The sequence below is a fragment of the Antedon mediterranea genome, chromosome 1, assembly GCF_964355755.1.
Source record: "Antedon mediterranea chromosome 1, ecAntMedi1.1, whole genome shotgun sequence".
NCBI classification, from domain to species: Eukaryota; Metazoa; Echinodermata; class Crinoidea; order Comatulida; family Antedonidae; genus Antedon; species Antedon mediterranea.
This window is the reverse complement of record NC_092670.1, coordinates 29,466,562-29,494,052: the sequence shown is the minus strand read 5'-3', so window position 1 is coordinate 29,494,052 and position 27,491 is coordinate 29,466,562. Positions and strand designations below refer to the sequence as shown.

The 27,491-nt window shown below is 33.0% G+C and overlaps 3 protein-coding genes and 1 long non-coding RNA gene across 6 annotated transcripts in view; 2 read left to right on the top strand and 2 right to left on the bottom strand.

The window, feature by feature from the left end:
• The window catches only part of LOC140063636 (uncharacterized), a 478,535-nt gene that overhangs the window by 238,248 nt on the left and 212,796 nt on the right, over positions 1–27,491 (top strand). The gene's annotated exons all lie outside the window — the stretch shown is intronic.
• On the bottom strand, positions 10–11,810 carry LOC140050576 (uncharacterized). Its single transcript, XM_072095800.1, has 8 exons — positions 11,211–11,810; positions 8,680–8,816; positions 7,382–7,646; positions 6,584–6,833; positions 4,299–4,624; positions 3,254–3,396; positions 2,284–2,545; positions 10–408 (listed from the first exon to the last, which is right to left on the bottom strand). The coding sequence occupies exons 1-8, from the start codon at positions 11,617–11,619 to the stop codon at positions 158–160; spliced, it is 2,043 nt and encodes a 680-aa protein (XP_071951901.1). The 5' UTR covers positions 11,620–11,810; the 3' UTR covers positions 10–157.
• LOC140063629 (uncharacterized) lies at positions 12,008–16,299 on the top strand. The gene has a single exon (XM_072110053.1). The coding sequence runs from the start codon at positions 12,045–12,047 to the stop codon at positions 15,630–15,632; it is 3,588 nt and encodes a 1,195-aa protein (XP_071966154.1). The 5' UTR covers positions 12,008–12,044; the 3' UTR covers positions 15,633–16,299.
• The window catches only part of LOC140063628 (tetratricopeptide repeat protein 19, mitochondrial-like), a 32,273-nt gene continuing 23,615 nt past the window's right edge, over positions 18,834–27,491 (bottom strand). Inside the window, exons 6-8 of one of the 2 annotated variants that reach the window (XM_072110052.1) lie at positions 21,740–21,902; positions 20,243–20,421; positions 18,834–19,438 (exon numbers count right to left, since the gene is read on the bottom strand). In XM_072110052.1, coding sequence (XP_071966153.1) covers positions 20,273–20,421; positions 21,740–21,902 — 312 coding nt within the window. In that variant the 3' untranslated portion in view covers positions 18,834–19,438; positions 20,243–20,272. Of the gene's footprint in view, positions 20,422–21,739; positions 21,903–27,491 lie in introns of both variants that reach the window. The other variant, XM_072110051.1, reaches the window with a different exon arrangement.

The following is a 27,491-nucleotide window of genomic DNA, read 5'->3' as shown; positions in this document are numbered from 1 at the left end:
ATATATATATATATATATAATTATATAAAGTGAGATCAAGCTTAATAAAAATATATCATAGAAATATAAAGCAAAAGCAAAGGTGAATTATGCATGATGTCCAAAGTAGCACACAGGGAGTAAATTATTGTATTAGACCCTAATGTTTAGATTTTAATCAATTTTTCCGTCTTATCTTCATTTCAACAAACTTGAGAGAATACTCATATCCCCTCCACTGTCGCCACACAACACCTTTGGCATATTCACTACCGGGCGCGTTTAAATAAACTCCATTTAAGTTTGTGAAATGACACGATTCATACCACCAAGCTCCACTGTATTCTTCTGCACAGTGACCAGTCCAGGCATCGTTGTCACGGTCGAAGGTACTGAAACGTTGATGATTATGAAGAATCATAGCATCACCTAGACAAGTATATTGGAAATAAACACAATAAAAGTCGTGTTCAGTTTAATTTGTGATGAGAGGGATAGTTCAATTAAATATCAAAATGATATGCATATTATTGTTATCTATAACGAATTCTTCTATTTTCCTTCTTTCTTGTCCCATTATTCACTCTGTTATGAGCTCGGTGTAGGCCCACTAAGCCTCAGTATTATGGGGTAGCCTGTACAGTTTATTTTTACACAGCCTTACTCTCTTTAGTGTTTTTCAAACAGGTACTCATTTACAACTGAAGGTGGACTGAGCAATATCGATAATAGAATCAGGGTCTTTCTGTATATTATTTAGATCTAACCACCGGACTACAGCAATTATTACGGTATTAACACTAACAACATTTGTGCGGCTATAGAATGTAGATATTAGGCCTAATATACTGTACCATAAATGAATTGTAAAATAAACATATGCAAACGCTTAACATTAACAGTGCAATAAAATATGTCGATCTATAAGTAATCCTACAAAACCGCATACATACTGCAGTATAATATAAATGGAATTATGGAGACTATTTCTAGGGAAAATAACGGGCACTGAACCCATATATAATGAATACAGTGCTATGCCTTGACAGTGGTTTAATGAAAAGTAAATTACCAGCAGAAAAAATAACAAAATAATGTCCAATAGTCTCAAGTTTAGAATAAATTGTAATTTGATAAACCGTAATAAATGTATACAATTTCATAATTCTATAAATATTCGAATATTCCCATTTTATTATGGTTATTAAAATGTATGTCATGATCAGAAGTGACAGTAGTAGGATATGTATCGTCGCAATTATTTTTTATTTTAACAGTAACAATACAAACTATTCGAAAAAGAATGGGAGGACGTCATTCGTACAGAAAGTACAAATGTGAAAAGCTGGGTTCGATGGATCGAAGCATGGATAAATGACAGAGAAGGATTTGTTTCAATCTGAGATCATGGTAAATGTATCTTGCCTTCATCGCATTGACCACCTAAAATGTTACAAAATAAACAAAGGTCTTCTCAGTGCACATTCGTTGAAGCTGACTATCTCAAAATAGGAACCACCACCGTTTGATTTCGATTGAGCCCGGTGATTGGCCGTAAGAAGTAGCCAGGTACTACAGTACCGTAATAATTAACCTTTTATTTAGTGAATACGCTTAAAGCTCTGTCTACACTATCAAACTAATTTTGACAACAAAATGATGTGCCCAAATAATATAATAGTGATATGCCCAAATATAGTAGTGATATGACATCATCATGTTCATATATGGACATATCACATGTTTTTGTCACATAAAGTTTGATAGTTTAGACAGAGCTTAAAACATAATTCAAAAGGCTATAAATAAACGTAACTTTTAGCATTTTAATAATATTAGGAACAATGTTTCATCCATGGTTTTGAAAGTTAAAATTTACAAACACGCCAGGAATTATTAAGGACTTTACGAAACAGGACAGGAAAGCCACATGAATAATGTATGCATGAGCTTTTGATCTAAGTGGGCGGAGGTTAGCGTGAAATTCTGTCGTCTTAACTTTTTGAGGACGATAAAGTTGGCATTTTTCAGTTTACGGAGAACCACTAGAAATAAGGTACATAACCTTAAAAATACAGCTAAAATTTAACTTAAAAGTGGAATTTTCGAAAGCGTTGGGGCCCCTAGCTTGGAAAGCTAGGCCTATGCTGTACCACCAGGGCAAAGATATTCAGAAGGGCCACCGCGAGACGGGGGGGGGGGGGGGAGGGGGGAAGATACTGCTGTTCTAGCTAGGCCATATACCCAAATCACTAAAGAAAAATTGAATATCTTTCATGATGGGAATCACGCTTAACTGTTTACCTGCGGTTCCAGAGTACTCGTCAATGAATAATCTGAAATCTTCCTCAAGACTACCAACACGGAATCTGCCATATTTAGCATGTGCTGTATTACTGTCAAAATCTTTCAAGTCGACACGGAGTTCGTATTCATCTAGTATTGTTAATCGTCTGATCTTGTCCAAGCCTAGCCAAAATTCACCAAATATATTACCAAAACCTCTACGGTAACTCCCAAAACCTCGGTAGAATGTTTCCTGACCATCTTGCCTTCGCTGAAAAATCTAAGTTTCAAAACAGCTCTGAGTTATATAAAATTGGCTATGATATTTGAAAAAAAAGGAAAAGGAACAACACTCATTGTAAGAAGAAGTTATAGATCACATAAATAAATATGATCAGAATAATAATTGCGTGTGAGATATTGTTTGTGTCGTAGTGATATGTAAATGAAGTTATGTTTAGGTTATTTCTTTTAATTGTAGATGGCGGTATGATCATTTTAGAAAACGTCACAAATGTTATGAGTTATTCAACAAATTGTTATTTATTTATTTATTTTACAATCTTGTACCATTATAAATAATAATTATTATTAGTAGTAAGAAAACGTATAATACTGTGTAGTATTTCAAATATGCTACCCTCTAATAATAATGGAACGGTCCATTTGATGATCTGGGTTTTCTAGTTCCATTTTGGAACTAGAAAAGTCAGATCTTGATATCTGAGTTTTCTAGATCTAGAACTGAGTTTTCTAGATCTGAGTTTTCTAGACACCCAACTAAAACATGTAAAAAATTAATTGCGCACAGAAGCAATACCGTAGCGATGTACTATAGTGGGCCTATGTGATCTATACTTTTATTTGCGTTGCACCCTATAGTGTGAATCAAACTTTGGAACTCTAAAATGGTTCTTTTTTTATTATGTAAGAATGTTGAATGTAAGATAGGCCTACATTAAAATAATATTCAATGTTTCATGCTTACTGTCCACCCTCCGCCATCTGTTGTCATGTCACAGAACACTTCAAATGGAGATCCACAATCATCTGGGTATATAAAATACACATCACTCTTTGTTTTTCCATTAAGGAGGTGATCTGTGCAGTCCCTTGGACGTTCTATTGAAACTGAATCAAATAAGTTATAGACTATCACTGATAAAATCTTAATATTTGTATTATTTTATATTATTATATAAAATATCAACCGCCATGTACCAAAGCCAATTACAGCTGTCCGCGACGCGAGTCCGAGAAGATACATGCATGCCTAGCTTATCGCGACGCTGTGCACTCTACTGCTATTCCAGAAATGTGCGATACTGAAATTTTATTTAACTAATTTGAACCGATAACGAAATTTAATTAATTAATTTAAAACGATATATATTTATTTAGGCTATAAATATTTTAAAATCGAACGTAATATTCAATATTCGGACTTTCTTGATTTCTATATGAGTTCTCTTCAAAGCAAACTTGAGCTTGGTTTCCACTAGGATACACAACACAAGGACGTACGATTCATCATCATCCTCCTCGTGATTGCGTTACGTCCTAGTGAAAATCACGATTTAAGATTAATTTCCATTGCCCGCATTACCAGATGTAAATGATCCACACATTATTCAATTTTAAGTCTGTAGATTTGATAATAGTTAGGGTGAAGTTGAATTAAACGTTTACTTAAAAAAGCAGTGCTAGATTAGGCCTTTACTACTTATAATGATATCCACAAGATCAATTATGGCAGTTAGTATGGTTGCACGGGTAGTACTGTAGTGGAAGTTTTAGGACGCTTTCGATTTGCGACAACTAAGGACGGATGACCAGCCTAGTTCATGTCAATCGATGTGTCGTCGTCGTCTGGATCTAGAAACCATCAAACCTGTCTCAAAATGGGAGCAAAGTCACACGCCCAAATATTCCACATGCGAACAATGAAATAACATGATGTAACACGTCGGTCGTCACATATCGAAAGCTCCCTATTGATTACATTCAATGTGTAAATAAAATAAACACATTACCTTTGGTCTGACCTTGATTAACAAATACTTTCAATACACTTGATAAATCAAGAACAGCCTGCTCCAGTTGCCTGATTCTTCCCCCACTGCACTCTGACAATTGAGTCCGAATATCAATGGATAATTTTTCTACAGCTTCAAGCACTTGACTGTTTGAAACATTTGATCGAGATGTCTGATGAAATGGTTGATGAGGTCGAGCCAATGAACCTACTTCAGAACTTATATCAAACGATCCAGCTTGTCCAATCGTTAGAAAAGTGTCCGTTACATTACTTGCAAATACCGAATTCAGCAGACTAACAAGTAGGCATAAAAATGCCTTGCTATACATATTTTACTGTATTGTCCACAATACAAATATCTACGTATTTATATCGGTGTATCCATTATGTCTACATAGACCTACACATGTATTCAAAAGAAGAACATTTCATTACGGAATGTCAAATTACGGGTACTGCATTCAAATTCTTAGTAGCTGAATATATTGAACGTAATATAAACGTATTAGGAGCAGCTGATTCAAATCATTAAACAACTGAAGGCCTTAACATGACACACATAAACATTCAAATCAGTCAGATACATTTTTAATATAATCCCAGAGTTGAGATGAATACTATTTCAGTATAGTTCTTTTCTATGCAAAATCATTAAAACATTTATTTCAATTTTTGTTTTAAATTACTTACGCTCTATTAAATTACCTCTTACTTATAAAAAAAAAACAACAATGTAGTGAAAAGGAAATGACGTCAACACAAAGACCAATGTTACATTCTTTAATAATTACTTGATCTTCTATGTTATTGTCTTATGACTTTCCAGTTCAATAAATATTCTCTCGCAACCTTGAATGTAAATATTAGAACCTCTGAGTGAGATCACTGCTCCGCAAAATTAAAATACAGTAATGAAAGAGTGTACGACTTCCTTTTGTGCCAGAATATTACTACAACTCTTCAACATTATCTACACAAATACTTAAATAATATGACAGGTGATGACGCTTGGTTTAATTTTAAAATGGTATTTCAACTTACCATTGTTACAGCATTGCTCCTTCTAAATAACAAACTGAATGAAGGTAAATACCGAAGCTTACCTGTAAAATCATGGGAATTGTAAAAACCAGAAAGTAAAACCACGTGACATAAAGTAACATTGAATTATAGCGACTGTTTTAAAGATCATTATACACACTTTCAGAAAGTGCCACCACAGTTTTTCTTCATTTGTATTCCCACATACGTAAGCAGCAATAATGATGCCTATAGTCTATGTACGATATAAGTCGTCATTCAGTATATTAATGATCAACCCAAGACCACAGTCTGACCCGAAAGTAATTTTCTCATAGTAGTATTGTATGGTCTTCCGTCAGAAGTTCGATAATTTCCGACAGGGCGCTGTTGTTCTGTCTACATTGTTAGCATTAGCTAAGGGCATAACTATGACGTTATTATGTCATGATCTTTCAAGTAAATCTAATTCGTTTCAATGAAATGATATCGTGTTAACCTTGTTTGAATCAGCGCCATTTTCTCAGACTCAAACTTTCCCCAGGGTGCATTATCTTTTGTTTCGTTTAGAGGAGCGGTACCTTTTCAGACTTAAGGTGTTATTATTGTTTTGTATTATACATTTTTCAAACAAGGAATAATCTAACCCTGACTTCCAGATCACTAAATGCCTATACAGTGCATCGATATCACCGAGTTTAGTTTTCTAAACATGTTACGATAATAAAATTTCGATACGTGAATTTTCATACTTAAAACTAGTACTCTCGACCGATAATCACAAGAATTTCCTTGAAAAGGAAATAATCATTATAGGTCTAGTTATTTCAGAAAACTTTCGAACTAATGATACTGAACCTTTCTCAAATGTATCTCAGTTAATGAAAACAATTTAAATGATTTTTTAAGGTATTGTTATTATCTTTTACTGTATACACATACTTCTGAGTAATTACATTGTATGTTGCATAAATTTGAAATATAAGACGCAGTTTTATTTTTGTATATTAGGAATAATGTGTAATTATCGATTTTTAATTGCAAAGTACTTGTTAGATATAAGAAAACACACAAAAATGTGTAGTAAACGTATATTTTATGTTAAACTTATAGGGCAATACGCATTGTGGCGTCGAGCGGTCAGAAAACAAAACTTTTATCAACACAATAAAATCGAATTTGTTTTTTTTTTATAATATTGATAAAAATAATATACTTAACATACTGGTATTTGTAATAATATTAACAATAATTCAATCTTAATCTTTAATTCTAATTTTCATTTCAGTCTTTTTGAGTGAATAGTTTTGTCCTCTGAAATCGTACCAGACGATTCCCTTACCAAATAGTTCCGTTTCACCTATCAGGTAGAGCCCGTTGAGATTGGAGTAGTGGCAACCAAGATACCACCAACCGCCACCATAGTTGAGGGCGCAGTTGTAATCAATCATGTCATGATCTCGGTCTTTGGTACTGAACGGGTTGCCACTGTGGTAGGACAGTGAATCCCCTATAATAAATATATCAATCAAAAGAAAAACAACAAAATTATAATAGCGCAGTACGTATGTTTTGTTATAACAAACCCGGTTTTATTCTTGCAATTTGATTGGTTAATTACGCCTCACGTGTCATTTGGAATTAGCCCACTTAACAGAAAAGTGATATCTAATGGTGATAATTATCGCGATCTAATGCACGTTCAGCGTTTTGTAAACATTTAGAGAATTTTTGCCACACTATAATGGCTTTACTCCGCGTCCGCATAGCTTCCTGATCTAGCATTTTGTCAATGAATTATGATGGATAAATTGATTCAAAGTACACCAATTCATTAAATGCGATGTTGATCCCATACCAACACTCTCCATAATCTTAATCTTAATGTTATCTCCTACCTACCCTATCTGGGTAGGTAGGTTGATGCGCACAAGCAGAGAAGTGGGGAAGTTCGCACTTGTATGTTTAACTATAGATAATAAGTGTTGATCTTTAACAATTGTAATACATGAATGCGTTTGCATGTGTGTAAAATTAATTATAGGAAGCAAAACTAACCAGCATCTCCACCAATGTATTTGCCGAGTTCTAATCTAAACTTGGAATGGTGACTACCAATATAAAATCCGTCATAACGCGCATACACTTTAGTGTCGTTGAAATCCCACAATTCAATAAGCAGTTCATATTCGTCTTGGTCTGTTATACGATGCATATTCTGGTTCCCGAGCCAAAATTCACCATTAACATTTCCAAATCCTCGACGATAACTGCCATAGCCTCGATAAAAACCGACGCTGCCATCTTGTCGGCGCTGAATAACCTATACAAAACAATAATTAACATAATTACTACTGGATTTATAATAATAAAATGTGAAACTTCTAAGTGCTCTATATATTATTACCCCGGTCATTTTTGGATCAATTTTAAACAAGGCCATATAGATGGCTGCAGTCGCGTGCTCATTAGTGTTTACCGACCGACCGACCAACCTACCAACTGACCGAAATTGCTGAACATATTTAAAAATGTTGAAAAGTTTAAAAACATTTATATTTTTTTAATTTACACGTGCGTAGCCTGTCACTTTTGATGTGCTCGTATAACGTAATTTCGAGTTGAAAAGTGAGTCAAGAAAACAGAAATCGGGCAAAAAGAGTGCGTAATAACATTTAACGCGCAGTGCGCGCGCAAACATCTGCGCACTCATGGCAATTTTGTAAACGCCTAAAATTGCCTGAAACGTACTCTTATTTCATCGAAAATAAATTTTGAACATTTAAAGCGCGCGTACGCATGCGTTACATGCGCTACGCACGTAATTGTATTGCCATATGATGATTTATGCCCTGAAATGTATGAGTACCAAATTTCATTTAATTGTGATTCATGGTTGTGAAGATATGATTACAAACGTGATTTCGTTAAATCGTGCGTAGACCGCGTAATTTTTTATTGCGCACCGTGAAAACATAACCACATCGATTCCTGGCCATAAGGAATATACTGTGTGAAAAATTGACTTAGCTAGATTAAACTGATATCAAGATAAAGTCATATACAAGTTAGTGTTTACCGACCGACCAACCGACCGACATAGTAAGCTGTAGAGTCGCGTTGCACGCGACTAATAAATCGAATAAATGCAATTAAATCCTGTATTGATAACTGACATGTATGATAGTGTTTTGTTTATCGCACTGGGTTTTTAATGATCCCTTGTATCATCGCTATCGTCTCACAACGAATATTGTTTTAATATTCTTTGGTTATCAAATCCAATTTCCATCATTTCAGTTTTAAGACTATACTGTAGTTAAAAAACAGAGTAATATACGGTAAAAATTACAAACCGTCCAGCCACCACCCATAGTCTCCAAATCACAATAAACTTGAAAAGCAGGCCCACAGTCATGAGGTAGAATTGTGTATACTCCACTCTCATTATAGCCTAATCTTTGGATATCATTGCAGTCTCTTGCAGCGGTCTCTACAAAATAAAATGTGAATATAGTAGATAAAATATGTACGCCTATAGTTACATGTTTAAGAAATCGATATTTTCTATAACCATAAACTATACATAGGGATAGGTCTATTCAATACTAACGTAACTTAAATGGATGCTTATCCGACTAATTCTTCATTATTCTGTATGATTGACAAAATATATTATATCTCTGGATATAAAACACAAATGTAGGACTATTAGGTTTATATCATTCCATGATTATCTCTAATTGCAGTTTACTTAACTAATCTTGTTCTGGTATCTCATTTTTGGGGAATTTTTTTTTCATGTGCTTGTATGATTAATTTTCCGTTTTAAATTGTTCTCTTTTATATTTATTATTTAGCATCTTTTTGTTACTTCGTCTTTTGTGAGAGCCTAGGTGTAATGTTTTGTTATATTTATTTTGGTTTTCTTCTACACATACTGTACACTGATTTCAACCTCAATATGTTAATGTGTGTATGTGTGCAGAATATTGAATAAATGAAGCGAAACGTGGATACATTTTGTATCACGCTCTTATGGAAATCAGTACCTGAAAAAGTTAAAGAGTTACAGTAGAAGTAGTGTCAATGGTTTTTCAGTTTCTAAATCCGATAGTATCTCATCATAAAACATTTAATTATACAGGCAGAGAACCTACCTTAAATCTTGTCAGCATATTGAAAACAAGAGTAATTTTTAGACAAATTTAAATCACATTCAGTACTTTTAAATTAATTAACTTGTATATATGTTTTAACGCATTAATGATTAGATTATTTATTTTAGATAATAATGATCCTAACTGTTATGAAGACACATAGTATCCGTTGACGTTCTTGCTGCTCTTTATTCGAGATCTAAATGTATACCATAACGGGAATAGGCTAAGATTGTTGGGCTATCCTGAAAAAACTTGTATAACTGTATTTTTTGTAATGTCTGGAATTTTATCACTTTATTGTATGTATTTGTTATAATGATTTTATATATGTAAGTAAGATTACTATCAATTTTATTTTAAATTCATGAAGTATAAATAAAATGTTTGAACTTGACCTTGCAATATAAATCATATGGATTTCAAGTATACTTATTTGTCTGTCGATATGGAAAAATGCGTCTAATAACACGTAGTCTGCAATGTAACACTGACCACGCCCATTCAATTACAACGAATACTAGAGACAGTACGGTAATTATAATAATATTTAATTTGATAAGTTATTTTGATTTGTGATTTCAGTTTAATATTAGATACGTCATTCCATAAAGTCTATAAAATTATTTGCAAATTAACGCGTTAATCAAGATACATTATAAATTGAACATGAAGTATGACCAAAATATAAAATTAATTGACTTAAAAATGGCGAATATACATATCTAAAATTGAAATGGATATGAATCATAACATACCGCTTTTGCTCTCTGTTGCAATTTAAAACTTTAGGTATACTAACCAGCGCCAACTGGATAAAGATTTGGAATGGCTTAATAATGACATAAATACCTAGGTTATTAGATCGACGCCTAGCGTACAAATATTTGGATTTGTAAGAATAATTTGAAGAATTTGTTTTTAAACAAGAAATATTCTTACAACAAACGCCGCTCGACAGTAACTAGAAACATTTTGTGTAACATAAAATACAATGTGAAATGCTCTATTTAATTGTTTTAAGGATATAATTATGTATTATTGGACTTTCCTTAGTTGATTTAGCTTATCAATCAATTCATTAAATCAGCAAACAATCAATCACCAATACATATACATATAAAGATAATAGTATTATGCATATTCCGTTGTAGGGAATTTGCTTGCTTACATACCCCAACAGTAAACAAAATGTCTAATTTCTCAGAATCTTTGTCTTACAGCCGCGACAAAACGTACTCACTAAAGTTTGGTTCCCACTAGAACGTAACGCAAGGACGTAAACGCAACGCAAGCGTTTTAACCAATGACAAGCAAGTTATAGACAGCTGGCAATCACAAGCGAATAAGCCGCCATCGCTTGTGATTGGTCAATTCACCTGCGTTGCGTTACGTCCTTGTGTTGCGTCGCTAGTGGGAACCACGCTTAAATCAAACAATTCTTTATCTATACACAGCTTCCTGATACACACAATTCGAAAAAAACTATTTTATCATCATAGAGGAAGGAAGATTCTTTTCTCCCAGTCGTGCTTTCGGGTTTGAGCATGTCTCGTCGTACGAGTTTACAAATTCCCATTTTCCGCCTTAATAAACTACTAGCGTCCGCTATTGATTGACAAATCAAGCTGACCTAAAGTAACTAGAAAGTCATGTACAGGCACAGTGATCTAGTAGCAAACTACCACTTTCTGTACACACGTGCCGCGGCTTAATATTTCACTTACCTGCAAATCTAGTGTTAACTGCTTTATCAGATACTAGGTAGTTTGTTAGTCCTTCTACCGCTAAAGACATACGGAGACATTCTTTACTCTGGTTTACTCCGGCTAGGCCTCCTATTTCTTGACTTAGTTCCTCAATTTGCTCGAGAATACTCGCATTCTCCTTGCACTTACAACTTGATGAATTGTCATAGATGAAAACTTTAGAGCTTTCGGAATTTGGTTCTGTGGCATTACTTACATATTCACATTTTAAAATAATTTGTTTAGAATTATCTTCAACATTGTTAAAGTGTCTGCTATCCAAAGTTATGTCTGCTGCGCCCTCAACGAATATAGCTAATTCATATCCACTGAACTTTAAAACAGAAAGAAATAAACATACATTCGTAATTAAATTTAACAGTTTCATAATAGAAAACTATTAGTTGAAACTGATTGATATTCACACGTCTGAACTGTACTTCCCTGGAAGTAAAATGATTAATTATGATATATAACTCTTAGCCATTTCAATTGTTCTAGTTTAAGCGTTTGTCTGTTGGTAATCAGTTTGGTTGGAATTGTCGGCTTGATAAGTTGTTAAGCCTCTATTGCTTCCTGTCAGGAAGACACTGAATTTACTCTTCTCTTGAGACGTAATATCACGTGCTTTAAATTTGTGATCAATACTTTATCGAACGGGGGTCTCCGGGACGCGCTATTTGGGGAATCGTTCAACGCCCACTTGCCACACAGTTCATTTCATACAATCAGCTGTTAGTAATCCTATTTAATGGGTAACTGTTTTGATTCGTTGGCTAGTTTTATTCACGTCGTGTCAGTAAACGGACCGTGATGAAGCAGTCGGGAGAAAATACAGTACTTGGAGGTGAAACTACAGTTCGAGGAAAAGTTATTGGAGACATGAATAATGAAATTCGACTGAAAAAAGATCGAAGGTTTAAACGTTGTTCTCCCGTGCTGGCGTTACTGCTGGGATTAGTTAGCTGTCTCCTTTTAATAATTGTATGCGGAGGTTTTTATTCAGAGAAGACATTACACGTTGGAATAAAATCTGCAGAGAAAGAAAAACCTATCAAAAGCAGACCACACGTTGTGTTCTTACTGGCCGATGATTATGGCTTTAATGATATTGGATATCATGGATCAAAAATTAGAACCCCGGTAATGGACAACCTTGCAAAAGAAGGAGTCATTCTTGAAAATTATTATGTTCAGCCAAAATGTTCCCCTACAAGGAGTCAGTTATTATCTGGACGGTATCAAATACACACTGGTCTACAACATGGTACTATTAAAGCGGGAGTGCCAAATTGTCTGCCTCTTGACGAGGAAACACTTCCGGAAAATTTAAAGAAACTCGGATATACAACGCATATGGTTGGAAAATGGCATCTAGGATTTTATAGGAAAGCGTGTTTACCAACGAAGCGAGGTTTTGATTCTTTTTTTGGAATATTACTTGGCAGTGGAGGCCATTGGTCTCATGAAACTCAAGGTGGATATGATTTTAGGGTGAATGAAAATGTCGCTAGGCAGTATAAGAACAAATATTCGACTACTTTGTATGCCAGACAAGCACGAAAGATTATAATGTCTCATAAGCCAGATAAGCCGTTGTTTTTGTATGTACCATTCCAAGCCGTTCACACTCCACTTGAAGTTCCAGAAAGTTATAGTCTGCCATATAAAGATGTATTCCGGGATAGAAATCGGCAAATTTACGCAGGGATGGTAACGTGTTTAGACGAAGCTGTCGGCAATATTACTGCAGCCTTGAAAGAAAAGGGTATTTATGACAATACAGTGATCATATTTTCAACTGATAATGGTGCACAAGTGCATAGCAGCGGAGGGAGTAACTGGCCATTGCGTGGAATGAAAGGAACTTTGTGGGAAGGAGGAATACGCGGAGTTGGATTTGTGCATAGTCAACTGCTTCCACAATCTATTCGAGGTACAGTCAATAGACAGTTGATACACGTAAGCGACTGGTTCCCGACGATAGTTGAGGGTATTGCAAAAGGTAAATATAGAGGTGCAAAACCACTCGATGGTTATAACATTTGGGAAAGCATAAGAAAAAATAAACCTTCTCGACGGAAAGAAATTCTTCATAATATAGATTCACTACGACTACCACTTACATCTAGAGACCGATGGGGCAAGCAAAGTGTCAAAAAGATATTTGATGTAGGCCAACGCGCAGCAATACGACAAGGCGATTGGAAGCTAATTACAGGAACCAGTAATAGGTTTGGTTGGTATGCTCCAGCAGATTCTCATCATGAAACGATCATTCCAGAGCGCAACAGTGGGAAGGTACTGTGGTTGTTTAACATAACAGCTGATCCATATGAGCAAAATGACCTCTCTGAAAAGCACGTTGACGTTGTTATGAAACTATTAAGACAATTAGCTAAATATAACCAAACTGCTGTTCATCCAAAATACCCACCGCCAGACCCAGCTGCAGATCCATCAAAACACGGAGGTGTATGGGGACCATGGGCTAGAAAACCTCCAAAGGGATTTGAAGGTATTTACGGACCTTTCTGTTCAAAAGGTCATTCAGCTGCATGTGTTAAAACATTAAAGAATATAAATGACGACATAGATAACTATGACGTCATTATTAAGGAAGCATTGGAGCAGGAAATTATTAAGGCATCTGATTTACTTAAATTAACCATAAAAAATAATAATCAAAGAAATGAACAATCTAAAACAAAATTGTCGATGAATGAAACATTTCCATTTAGAGCAATTGCACCGATTAAACAAATTCAAATTGAAGAAGCATCTCTTGATGTTGCAACTACGGGTAAACGGAAAATTCTGCCCAAAAAAGATGTATCACAAAAGGTGCAACGTAAGAAACTAAATAACGAAACTGTACCTGATATAAAAAATCATCGGAAATTGCCTAAAAAAGAGGTTCAATCTAAAAATGTGTCTTCCAAAAATGGAGCTTTACCGAAAAATGACAAACCATCTAATAAAATAAAAGCTGAAGCTCCAAATACAAACGTTACTATACTGAAAAGAAAATTAAATATTTCCTCTAAACAAGAAATTTTGCCTAAAAAGAAAGTTTTATCTAAAAACGAAACATCAACCTCGTCTCATAAACATTATGTTTCGGATAAAAACGACGGCTTAAATACAAAGGAGGTCTCAAATAAGAATGAAAAAATAAATAACAAAATTGTACCTAAAAAAGAAAGTACGCGTAAAAAGAAAATGTTAAATAATGGTTCTTCGAATGAAAAGAAAGTTTTATTTAATAAGAAAGATTCTTTAGAAGAAAAAAGGAAAGATTTACATCAAGATGGAAATGTTAATAAGGAAACTTTACCTAAAAAAGAGCCGTCAAATAAAAAGAAAGTTTTACCTAAAGCTAAAGGTTTTTCAAAAGAAAAAAGGAAAGGTTTACTTAAGGATAAAAATGTTAATGAGGAAACTTTATCTTCAAATAAAAAGAAAACTTTACCTAATGATAAAAATGTGAATAAAAAGATTGCAAATAAAAAGAAATTTTCATCTGAACAAAAGAACGTAAATGAAGATGTTTTAGCTAAATCAAATGGTTTAATTAAAAAGAAAGTTTCACCTAATGATGGGGTTTCGACTGATGAAATAATACCCAAAAGAAGTATCTCAAATAAAAAGAAATCTTCACCCAACGGTAGGGGTTCGACTGAAAAAATTATACCAAAAAGAGGTACTTTAGATAAAAAGAAAGTTTTACCTTCAGGCAATTATGGGGGTTCCGCTGAAGAAATTATACCCAAAAGAGGTACCTCAAATAAAAAAATAGTTTCGCCAAATGATGGACTTTCGACTGCTATAAATAAAAAGAAAGTTTCACCTAATAAGGAAGGTTTAAGAGACAAAAATACTTCGAATAAAAAGAAAGTTTCACCTGATAAAGAAGAATTGAAAGAAAAAACTTTATCTAAAAAAGGTACTTCAAATACAAAGAAAGTTTTACCCAAAGAAAAACGCGTGAATAAAGAAATAGTACGTAATACTGATGCTTCAAATGAAAAGGAAGTTTCTTCCAATAAAGCAGATTCGAATAATAAAGGTATTTTACCTAAAAAATATTCTAAAATTAACCGGAAAATTTCACTCCAAAAAGAACATTCGAAAAAGAACGAAGACCCTTTGACGGAAAAGAGGATTTCAACTAAAATGAAAACGTCTACAAAATATACTTTAAATAAAAAGAAAGTTTTAGGAAAAGATAAAAATTCTTTTAAAGAAGCTAAGAAAGGAAGTAGCACAAGTACAACAAATGTTCCAACTAAAATTAAAGCGTCGCATAAAAAAAAAGTTTCAATTCAAGCATTAAAAACCCTCAATAAAAAAGACGTTTTATCTAAAAAACGTACTTTATCGAAAAAAAAAATTAATTAATAGAATGTCAGTTTTAACTAAAGGTGAAACTTCTTGAAACAAGAGTTTACAAGATACTCCTTCATCTGAAGATTCACATAAACCCAAAGTTTTATCTAAAAAGGATATTTTACCTAAAAAGGGAACTTCGAATAACAATGTTTCACCAAACAAAAGTGGAAAGAAAATTTCCCATAAAAAGAAAGTTGAAACAACAAATTAAATCTAATTAGGCTAATTAAGAATATGCCCAAACTCAAAAACTAACATTAAATAATTTTATATCGAAATAGAAAAACCTTTTGTATACTGTAGAAAACAATATTCGCTTAATAAAAAATCATTTTTCGCATAACACTTTTAGTTTCTATAGCTTGCTTATCTTTTGTGATTTACTGAGAGAATCTCAAATATTTATACAAATGAATAGGCATAATGGTTATCCAGGCGGTTTTTTTATATTCAATAAACAATTGACAGCTACCATTTATTTAGTTATAATCTGGTCTAGCTTAATATACTAACACAAGCTTTGAAACGCATTAAATCTTTCCAAACACACCTTGCATAGTTTCGCTATCTGATCAATCAAAAATCAGTAGTGGTTAAGTACATTATAATATTAATTATTTATTTGTTTTAAGTAGCATCATAGGCCAACTCATGTTATTTTTTATAAATTGTATCAATGGTAAGCTCCTTCGTAATCATTGTTAGTTTATTGAATAAATTGTTGATATTTTAAAGTATGTGTGTTTTTTTGTAATAAAGTAGGCCATGTTTTACACTATGTGGTTCGTGTGTAGAGTTGTTTTGGCCAGTTTGATTCAATTTATAACATCAGCTGACGTTTCCTTCGATTCCTCGATAACGACCAGTTCGGATGGAGAACATTAATGAAGGATGTAAACTTACATCATATCTTCCCAAGAGCAATGGCTGACTGATTGTTCCTATTACATTCGGATGCTTGGTATGCGAGATATACACGAGGAAATCCTTCAGTAAAAACAAGAAGATGTATGATTGACATTGATTAAAACTTATCGAGAAAAAAATATAGATATTTCCACATGGTAGAATGTAATCCATTAAAATGATGATAACCATCATAACATATTCACATTAAATATAAATCGTGCTCTGTTGTATATAATGTATTAAATTTACATGTAGGAAAATATCAATTTTAGTCTAAAGCATATAATACCGGAACGTCGCTGTTGGACTGATCTGTGTCTGTTATCTATAACCAACAGTCAAAATATTTATTTCTTCCCATATTTTCATTTCTATGATATCCTTGACGTTATCCGGAGCAAGCCTCAATACAATACTCCCTTCGGTTTGATCAACGGATGCGGACACTTTATTAGTATGTTCCACATTATAATAATCGTTATCATTTTTATATCAGTTATAAAGTTATCATTTAATCTTTTCCGATTCGCGCTAACTATTATTTTTATCATCATTATCATTTTTGCAGAATAAAAAATAAACATCAATTTAACACTATCGCTATAAGCAGGGAGTTGTACAACTCCCTGCTATAAGTTTAGAATCATACTCTTGTTACATCTTTCATTTGTAAAGCTGTTGAGGTATTACTCCTTGACCATAAACTCCCAAAAATAGAAAAAATACATGTTATGACGTAATCATTGGTACTGTATATTGCCTATAAAAGGAAACGGATGCAAGTTTAACACATATGGACAGTGCAGCTAAACTTCGTTCCCAGTCAATCGTTAAAACCTTTTAATGTTGGACACATTCCAGTTAAGAGAGAAACAGAGGAATGTTAAATTATAGAATTACATAAACTGCAGTAGGGAGTTGATATCTATCCGGTTACAGAAACATACAGCAGAAACGTATCGTGAGAAAATACTTTGAAATTATCGTTTTGAAATTCAAAGCGTTAACGTGGCATGATTTATGTAAAGGTCACAGTGAGAGCTATAATTAGGTTTCCGTGCCGTTTACATAATTATAAATAATATAACCTTGACTATCGCAAAGCCCGTAACCAATAGGGGAGAGGATGAACGAACCCCATTTTCTTTAAATACTGTACCCTTTGGAAACTACAGAGACTAGCTAGTATTTTGTATGAGATACTAAACCGTTGGTTACGAAATTTTATAACACCTATGTGGGATGAATAAATAATTTGACTTTGTCCCATTAAGTAGCAATAATTACCTTCATTACAATCTTTGTTGTGCCGCACATCAAATTGTAAAAATCAATTTGAAATTATAGGTCTATTATAAAATAAAATAAATTAAAATTACATAACACCAATGTATTTTTGTATACTGTATTTAATATATATTTTTTAAATATATTTTGGTATACTATTTATATTTTATATAATTTATTATAAATTTCAATTGGAATTGGCAACAAGAAACATAAATATGAGAATATCTCAAAGGGAACAAATCACGCATAGTTTACAAAATACGTAATGTTTGTTAGGCCTTGTTGTTGTGTAAGGCCTTAAAGACATTGTAATACTTAATAGCATCTAAATCACATATCTTTATTATAATAAATATTCAATAATTATTAAATGTAATTATGCTATACTTCTTTTGATAGGCCAACGTTTATATACGGAAAGTTAGTGTGTATAATTTATGAGAGTCCCTAATTATCAGCTTCAGCTGGATGGCCAACCCTCGTTAAATATTGTCGAAATAAATATTTAAATTGCGTTATTATAACTCTGTTGCCTTTTATGAATTTTCGTAACTAAAAGAGGTACATAGACTTAATAGTAGGCTAGGAGTAGGAAGGTCCTTCTGGCAAGCTTGATTAACTTTGTCACCAAAAGGTTTAGATTGGAATTATGAATAAATTCGGTAACAATAACAGATAGTAGGACAAGGTTACAAGTTTAAATATGCAACCAGGATGCGAAAAAAAGAAAAACAGAAATGTCTAGACAAAAATAAACTAAATTGTATAAATTAATCTTTTTTACTGTTACAAAGATTATTTGGGTCAAAATCACCGAAAAATCAGATTAAATTAATATTAGGCCTACAATTGAAATACATTCCAATCGAGTATAAAAATACGAAATTATGTGTAACGATCCATGTAAAACAGACTATAGAATTACGTAAAGTTAGTGTTGGTATATAATGTATGATTTAATTAACATTTAAAAGGCAATAACTTGTAACGGTATAGTATAATGTTTAAATCCAAATTCACAGTTGGATGTCAGTTTTAAAACAGCTGAAGGTTTCTATACAGACAGTTTCCTTTTGAAAATAATATACATGTAGTTTCAAATAATCAAAACCCTATGTATATACAAGACGGTATATCGCCCTTAATTAAAGCAGACTTGTACTAGATAAATATGTTTTTGAACACTTTTTTAATGACATTAAAATATCTTTAATTCGTAGTTTTTATAATTTCAATCCTTAAACAAACACTGGTGTAGAAGTTTATATCAAATCATCCAGCTATGTTTTCTGTATACAATAGAACTATTATGCTTTAATAAGCACCCGATTGGATTTATCCAGTATTTTAAAAAAATTTAATACAGCATTTCAAATGGCCTAGTATCATATACTTTAACGTAACCTTACATGATACATGCTCCACATGTCATAGGCCTATCCCTGAGATGCTATTACAAAATTTTCCTATGATATTTGAAAAATATCGTCGTATGTGAAGATACAGCATTGAGAATCAGGTAGTTTAAGTCATTATTTTGTGGAAACTGTATTTTTTCACAAATAGAAATCAGCAATGTGTTGGATACACAACTTGTTTGCTTTGACTGTAATGCACTGGTTCGAATTGCAGTTTGCACCAACGTAATATGAAATTAAATATAAAATAAAAGAAATTGTAATATTTAAAAGGTTTGAATATTATTACAAGTTTACATAAATCCTACTGTTGTTCATTTAATCTATTATAGAGACTCCCCTTATGCACACAATTTTTTTGCATTTCCATAATCAATTTCAGATTCAGCAAATGTAGTAAATGGTTAGGAGCTATTAAAGTAAAGCAGTAATGGACAGTGTAAGGCTATTTTAAGAATAGGATGCAACACCTAAAACATGGTGATCGTTGATATAAACCAGCAGGGTTTTTAAAAATTATTATTGTTACTTTCTACTGTACTTTATTGGGACCGACGCCTGTCTTATACACTAGCGATAGTTTTATGCAATATACTGTTTCTTTTTGATCTAAATGTATTTATTTACCCAAAACCATCTTTAATGAGGATGACCAATCCAGTCCCAGTGAAGGAACTGATCATTAAGGGCCCCTAAACAGCCCCCTAAATTAAAAATTATTAGATGAATAATTAATGTTCTTTATCTGGGCAGCAGTTTTTTTTACTTGGTCTGAAGGTCTGAAATTACTTACTTTCTTTAGCCATTTTTAATTTCACCAGATGCCAATTTTAACCCTTCCTATACAAGCCAGCCTAGTTTAAACCAAAGCCAGATTCTAGTGGCATGAAACTGAACAATGACCTTTTCTAGATATTATTGTACTATTAATATTATTATTGTATTGTGTAGTGTACATGGCCAATAAAAAAGCTGTTTAGCTACAGTATTTTCTTTCCCTACCATTTCATTTCAAAATATAAATTGCAATTTCTAAGATGCCTTCTTGTGTTCCTTCAGGTACCGTTCTGTCTCTAATTGTGCCACCATATCTTTAATAAATTTTATGGTATACCGGTCTCCTTCTTTTTCTGCTAATTGAAGGGATTTTCTATAATTTGTTTTCGCAGATTCAAAATCACCTTAAAATTGGAAGTAAAGTTCAAATATTAACATTTACATCGCTATAGTTTAATCTTGAGGTAAAAAGAAGTTGATCATTTAGACATATTATACAAGAAAACAAAAAAAAAAGTAATAAATATGCATTCTTTAAATTTTCATACAATAACTTTTAAAACCTTGCATTCCATTTTTGTTGTTACTGAAATTGTACCCAATATGTTTCAGGCTATGGTCACACTACAGCCTGGCGTGACTCACCACGATTGAGATTTTTGTAGTGTGACCGAACGTGGATCGACTCGCGCCTGGCTTCCAATCGATTTTCAAGCCAGGCAACTCAACCCAGACGCGCTACCCAGATTGACCCTGGGTTGACCTTAGCATGACCAGGATTGACATTCTTTTTTGGAATCTGGCCAATCACAATCATCAACTGTGTGTTGTTTATTGGGAATTTTAGTGGATGGATATATCCACATGGCTTTTTTTCGTGGATCGTTCAATTTTGTTTTGGTTGAGTTTTTAGATAACACATGAAGATATCAAAGAGATAACTATCAATAGCATTTTGTACGCTTTGCATTGTCATCTAGTGATTGAATTAAAGACGAAACTAGCATCGGCTAGCGTATATATAGGATGCCGCCTCAGTCTGCCTATATTAATATTATTATGCTCCATTCAGTCGATTACATATATATATTTTAAATTAAACAACAAAATGCATAGGCCTAGTGAATTCTAATTAAAATTGTAAAGTATGTACTACAGATTGGCTCACGTAATTTATTTAGCTAGCCGACTGACTTCCGGTTTTGTTCGGAGGACAACCCAACATAATTCGAATAGTGTGACCGCCCAATAAACTCAAGCCTGGCTTGAAATTTCAATCGCGGTGAGTTGTGCCAGGCTTGAGGCAGTAGTGTGACCATAGCCTTAGATACTATGCTACACACAAACATTTGAATGTTACGCACAAGGTTTTGAATGTTGCATACAATTCACATTTATTTATTTATTTACTCATCCTTTATAAATACAGTTTCATAGCATAAATGATGGCAAGGATCCTGCATAGAGAAGACAGTTTTGAATGTTGCATGCAAGGTTTTGAATGCTATACACACAGTGATTGTTTAATTCATTTAAATACATAGTCTCTTTAAAATTCATTAGACATTTATAATAAGAAAATATACAGCAACAAACATAAAAGATTGATTGATTTTTGTTCTCCTGTAAAGGTATGTCTTGTGGAGAAACAATTCGGTTTTCGAAAGAAAAGCGATTTGCCAAATGCCCTATCTAGCAAAAATATAGGGATTAAATACCTACCCATATACATTTGACAAGATGCGAGGTTACTTAGAGCTGTTGATAAGTATGGGTGAGACACACTTTTTCCTGTTTCTATAGCTTTTTCCAAATAAGTTATTGCTTCTTTGTATTTTTTCTGAAGATGATAGAGAGCTCCAAGGTCATTCAGCAGAACAACATTCTGAAAAAAAAAGATCTATATCAAGATAATGCAATCCAATGACAACTTTAATTTAGTAATTAGACATATTAATTAATCATTTCTGGTTAAGATTAAACATAGACAACCTACTGACATTTGACCTCCAGTTGTTCTTGAGTAATTGGGTGACTTATTTAATAAATTTAAAAAAATATAAGCAAAACCATATTTAAGAGCTAAGATGTCTGTGGTCGACTACTAAAACATTTGTACTTTTTATTCCACCTAGTCGCATGTACTGTAGACCTATGGTGATTGAGTATTTGCAGTTGCAGCTCCTAAACTGTAATAATAAATGAAATAATTCAATTCAAAAATGCATCTATCTATATCTATCATCATCTATCATGTTCTTTGTAAATAAGCACTTTGGGACAATATGCTACATAAATTTGAAAACATTAACATTATCCCCAAAATACTTCCCAACCCCTTCCCCATTTTTTTAGGGTAAACCCCCATTAATGGGACACTTTGTATTTGTTTGGTCCTACTACTGTAGTAAAACAAAGTACAAATGTCAATGATCTATGACTTTAGTTCTATAAAATAAACTCTGAATCCTGAGAGAAAAAAATAGTGTTTTAAAAACATTTTCTGTGACGCCACATTTAGATTCTTTCTAATGCACATGCCAACATGAATTATTATTTATTACTACTTATGTTTGTTTGTTTGTTGACCTGAATGTTGTAAACTAAAAATAAACATTTTTTTTATAGCATGACCGAGTTTAAACTTCTTTTGGGAAATTCTTTCATATTTTTTTGGAAAAATGCTGTCATAATAAAAAAAAAAAATTTTTTAAATCAAGCTTTTTAATTTCTTGCAGTAGGTTAAATTAATTATTTCAATTTTAGGTTAATATCAGTTTGTTTTCAAGTATGTTCGCAAAACATAAAAAATAGAGAGGAATTTTAGAATAAGTAGTTTTATTTTAATCAAGGTATTTACTTTTATCAAAGAAAACAATAAACATAATAGTTTATAGGCAATTAAACAATAAGATTTACCAGAATCCTTGACTTATTTTTTTTGTTGAATATCAATAAACTTACAAACAGAAAAAGAAAAAAATTCGCAAACTCTAAGCTTAAAATAGGATACTTCTCCATCATGGTGTCCGGCGGGGGATAGTTTATTACCATTAGTTAAGGTCCTATGTAAAGCACCTAGAGGGGTCAGTGATCCATTAGGCGCTATATAAATACTGTTTATTATTATTATTATTTATCTACTACAATACATTTTTGAGTTATGGAGCATATGTTTGCAAACACAAGCATCAAGAATATTACAACTATTCAACATACGTTGCATGAAATCATAGATAGATTTTCGCATATCATTAAAAGAAGGGACACCATGTTCAAAAAACATCATACCGGCACTACTGCTTCTAGAGACATTCAGTATACGGCGCAGAGCATTATTGTAGCATACATTAAGAGATCTAATAGTCTTCATACGATAGTCATACCAAACAATAATATTAATACAATAAGATCTAAGAGGCAACATTTAAAATTAGTTGAGCATTTCATAAATTTGCGTTTGAGTGAGTTGCTTTTAGTTAAGATACACAAGTTAAGTTGAGTTACACAAAGACCTATACTGACCACCTCCCTGTACTGACGTTGAATGTTGCCCTCATCACTGCAATCACACATAAGAATATGACTAAGACCTTTCTCAACATAAAGGAGTTTTTTACCAAAAAGTTTAGTAATGGAATTACTTTCAAGTTTACAGTACAAGTACGAGGACAGAAACGGCTACAACACGTACCAGTTGCTGGGGCCAGCAACTTTGAAAGCAAGGAAAACAAGGTCACTTTTTCAATTCAATTCAAAGAACATTTATTATTGTCCAAAAGAGAAAAGGTAACAAAAAAACAACAATGGCAAGAGATAATAAAGAAAATGAACGAAGGCAGATCTTGTGGCGGGATTGCCTTTACAAATTACTTGAAAATAAAAGAATATGAAAAAAATAAATACAAATAAAGTTAATAAATTAATTTAACAATAAAAGTTTGAAAAAATGATGTAAAAATGATGAACAGAAAAAGAGTACAGCTGCAGGGCATAGATTGAAAAAGATGACAAAATTAATAATTAAATCTAGCAAATCACCGAACATGAAACAACGACCATATCAAACAAATCGATTTAGTAATGAGATAAAAGGGGATTTTTTATTTTCTTATAGTATGAATAGAGGGTAGCAGCACAGGAAATTAAAGAGGGTAAATTGTTAAACATAAATGGTTCAGAATATCTAATGCTATGTTGAAAAAAGTAGGTGTTGTAGTTGGGGATATATATGTTATTGCTGGTTCTGGTGTTATATTTATGTACGGTATCATTGGGAGCGAAAAGGTCGTTAAGATGGCAAGGGAGAAGGAAGTGAGTTGCCAAAAAAACATCTTGTTGGTAAAGGTTAATGTCCGAGAATGTTTGAGAAGATTGAGTTTGGAAAATAAATGGGAGGAATGTGACAGTGGATGAGCGCCAGATATATAGTCCTGATAGCTTTTTTTGTAGAATAGAGAGTTTATTGATACAGCAAGATGATTCAAAATAATGTTACTACATTGGCAACCCTGATTCAAATGATTTAGTCTAGAGTTAAGAGTACTATAGTAATATATGTTGTAAAGGGACATAACCCCACCCTGTCTAACTCCATTGGATACTGTAAATGGATTTGAAACAGAGTTACCCCAACGTATCACAAAACTCTGTTTCTCATACTAACTTTGAGCAATTCGACAATACAAAGATTCATACCATTGTTAATGAGCTTACTGTACTATAAAGAGTCCAGTCATTGACTCGATCAAAAGCCTTACTGGCATCTAGAAAGCAGTCAAAAACTGGGTAGTACCATTTCTATTGTAGAATGACATGTTTTAATACAAAGATACAAGTATCAGTTAAAACCTTCAATTTTTTTTTAAAGTTGAACCGAGTTTAACTTCAACGTTACAATCTGTAAAACTGATTGACCAATCAAATAGTTCATAAAATACGTCATCATTGTTTGTGAAAAAATATGTATGTGCTGACAATTCTTGTTTTTTTACAACGCGACGATGTTTTTTGTAGGCCTACTCTTTTAAAGTCTGATAAAAAGTGTTTATACAAGTAAAACTCAATTTTAATATAAAAACAATTTTATTTATTGTTTGCCTTTAGTGTAAATACTAGATTAAGATATCAGCGAAGCGAAGTTGAAGCATCAAAACCCGTAACTTTTTCAATTTTGACACGGGCACGGCTGCGCGTGACCGACCTTGGCTTTGCAAAACTTCACGTCCATGTGTACCAGCAACGTCGAAATAACCAAGAAACCATTAACGATCGCGTAAAAAATGTGTAAAAATTTGCGACGCGAAAATAGGCTTTAGGCGCAAAAAAAAAACCAGTTCCGTATATTAAATATGGTCTTTAAAACCCACCATATTCAGATAATTATATGACAAGAATTGACTGGCCAAAACGCCTCAGATGCCATCTCCGGGCGTCTAGAAAAATTTTTTACGGGGGAACATCTTCCCTCCCCCCTAGATGATTATTTTTCCCATATTGGCCCCTCTTTATCAAAACCCTAGATCCGCCCCTGAGGGGGTGAAATTACTATTTTATATGAATTTAAATTCTATATCGGCTTATTGCAATAACTTCCATCTTTAAACAGTAAAAATGTGAAATATAAGTCGATTTTAATCAATTTATATGGCCCGCTATAAATACCAGCATTGGTTTGCTTCTGTGATGCACCGATTCAATGCATTGGTTTGCTTCTGTGATGCACCGATTCAATGCATTGGTTTGCTTCTGTGATGCACCGATTCAATGCATTGGTTTGTTTCTGTGATGCACCGATTCAATTGATCACCAAGGTAAAACATAGAAGAACTGTAAATTACAGCAAAAATACCGAGTTTTCACCAATTTGTATTAACATATTATTCTGCTAAAAAATGAATGAATGTTACTACAGCAACTAGACAATGCTAGGCTAGGCCTAACTAGCGTACAATGTTTTGTATATTTCATCAAAAATTCACCTAGGCGCAGTATTGGTCTAAGCACCCAAAAAGCAGAATAAGGTAAGCAGAATATAGCATTTACGGTATATCTTTAGCTAATTTTGCACATTTAAGCATGAGCTCTATAACCTCTTTTCCCTTTTTTGCATAGCTTTTGTTTTGCTTAAGCTTTAATATTTTACTATTATGCCCTTTTTTAGCACTGCTTATGCTGTTTTATTCACTGCTTAAAGGTGTTTTGCATTATTGCAAATTGTGTTTTTTAATTGAAATTGCTATTGCTTTTTCATTGCAAAAGCTCTTTTTGGCACTGCTAATGACATGCTCTTCTTAACTGTTCTTAATACTAAAAAAGCATACTTGTACAGTAGGTTAAAACAACCTAAACAATTTGATGTAGGCTATATATTGGTTTTAGTTACTTAAAAATGACCAATCTAGTTTTTAAATAAAATTTTTATAAATATAATAATTTTTTTTAAATAATAAAAGAATTATAAAACATGTTTACTGTATGAAAATGTATCAAAAACAAGAGAAAAAAAACATAATTGCGTGATTATTAAAAATTAGTCTAAATTTAAAACAGATTGTTGCTAATATACACTGTCTCTCCATATATTAGAATACTAATATAAAGTTTGATAAATTTCTCTAAGGGCATGACTACAAAGTACTACTTACTTTTACAACAATTAAATAATAATATAAATATTGATTTAGGAAAATTGTAATTTAAAGAAAATTGTTGTCTCATTGCTTGTCCTTGTGATATTCTATTAACATCCTTTAAATCCTGGCTGGACTAAGTCAATAGGGAATGGGAGGTATAGGCCAGACAGTTACACAGCCCACAAGGGGCACACAAACATGTAACTAACGTACCACGATCTAGGCCTATCAACATACACATTTATCACACGTAGTATGTGCTAGCGATTGAATTTTATAATCTGGCTGACTCCCAAACCTGATTATTAAACTGAGTGACTCGGAGTCGTCTGTAATTACAGATTGATTTGTATAATCAAATAATACTGACAAGTGTAATGATTGATCAAACTACCGTATTTTACTGGCAATTATGAGTAAAGTTGAATGTATGCAAACAGCTCTAACTATTGCCATAGACGGTCAACTTCACAGTCGCATCTCAAAATGCATTCCGCCATGGAAATGGATCATCGAATATGGCTAAACCAATCGGGCAATCAAATACACCAGTTTGAAACCATGCCGCCGCCCACCACTTAATTCGTGGTCATGCACCAATGAGTTGCAGCATGTTGAGCATCGCATTGCAGAATGTTGATTGTATCAACACAACCATGTATTCTTATACGATAATATACTGTATGTAGTGAGGAACAAGCGCTCACATTAGTACGACAATTTTACAAGATTTTAGACAATCTACTCATTACACAATTAGCACTACAATTAATGAGATTAAAGGGAACATTGATCAAATTAATATCAATGTTCGTGATGTGCAAGAATCTGCACACCAG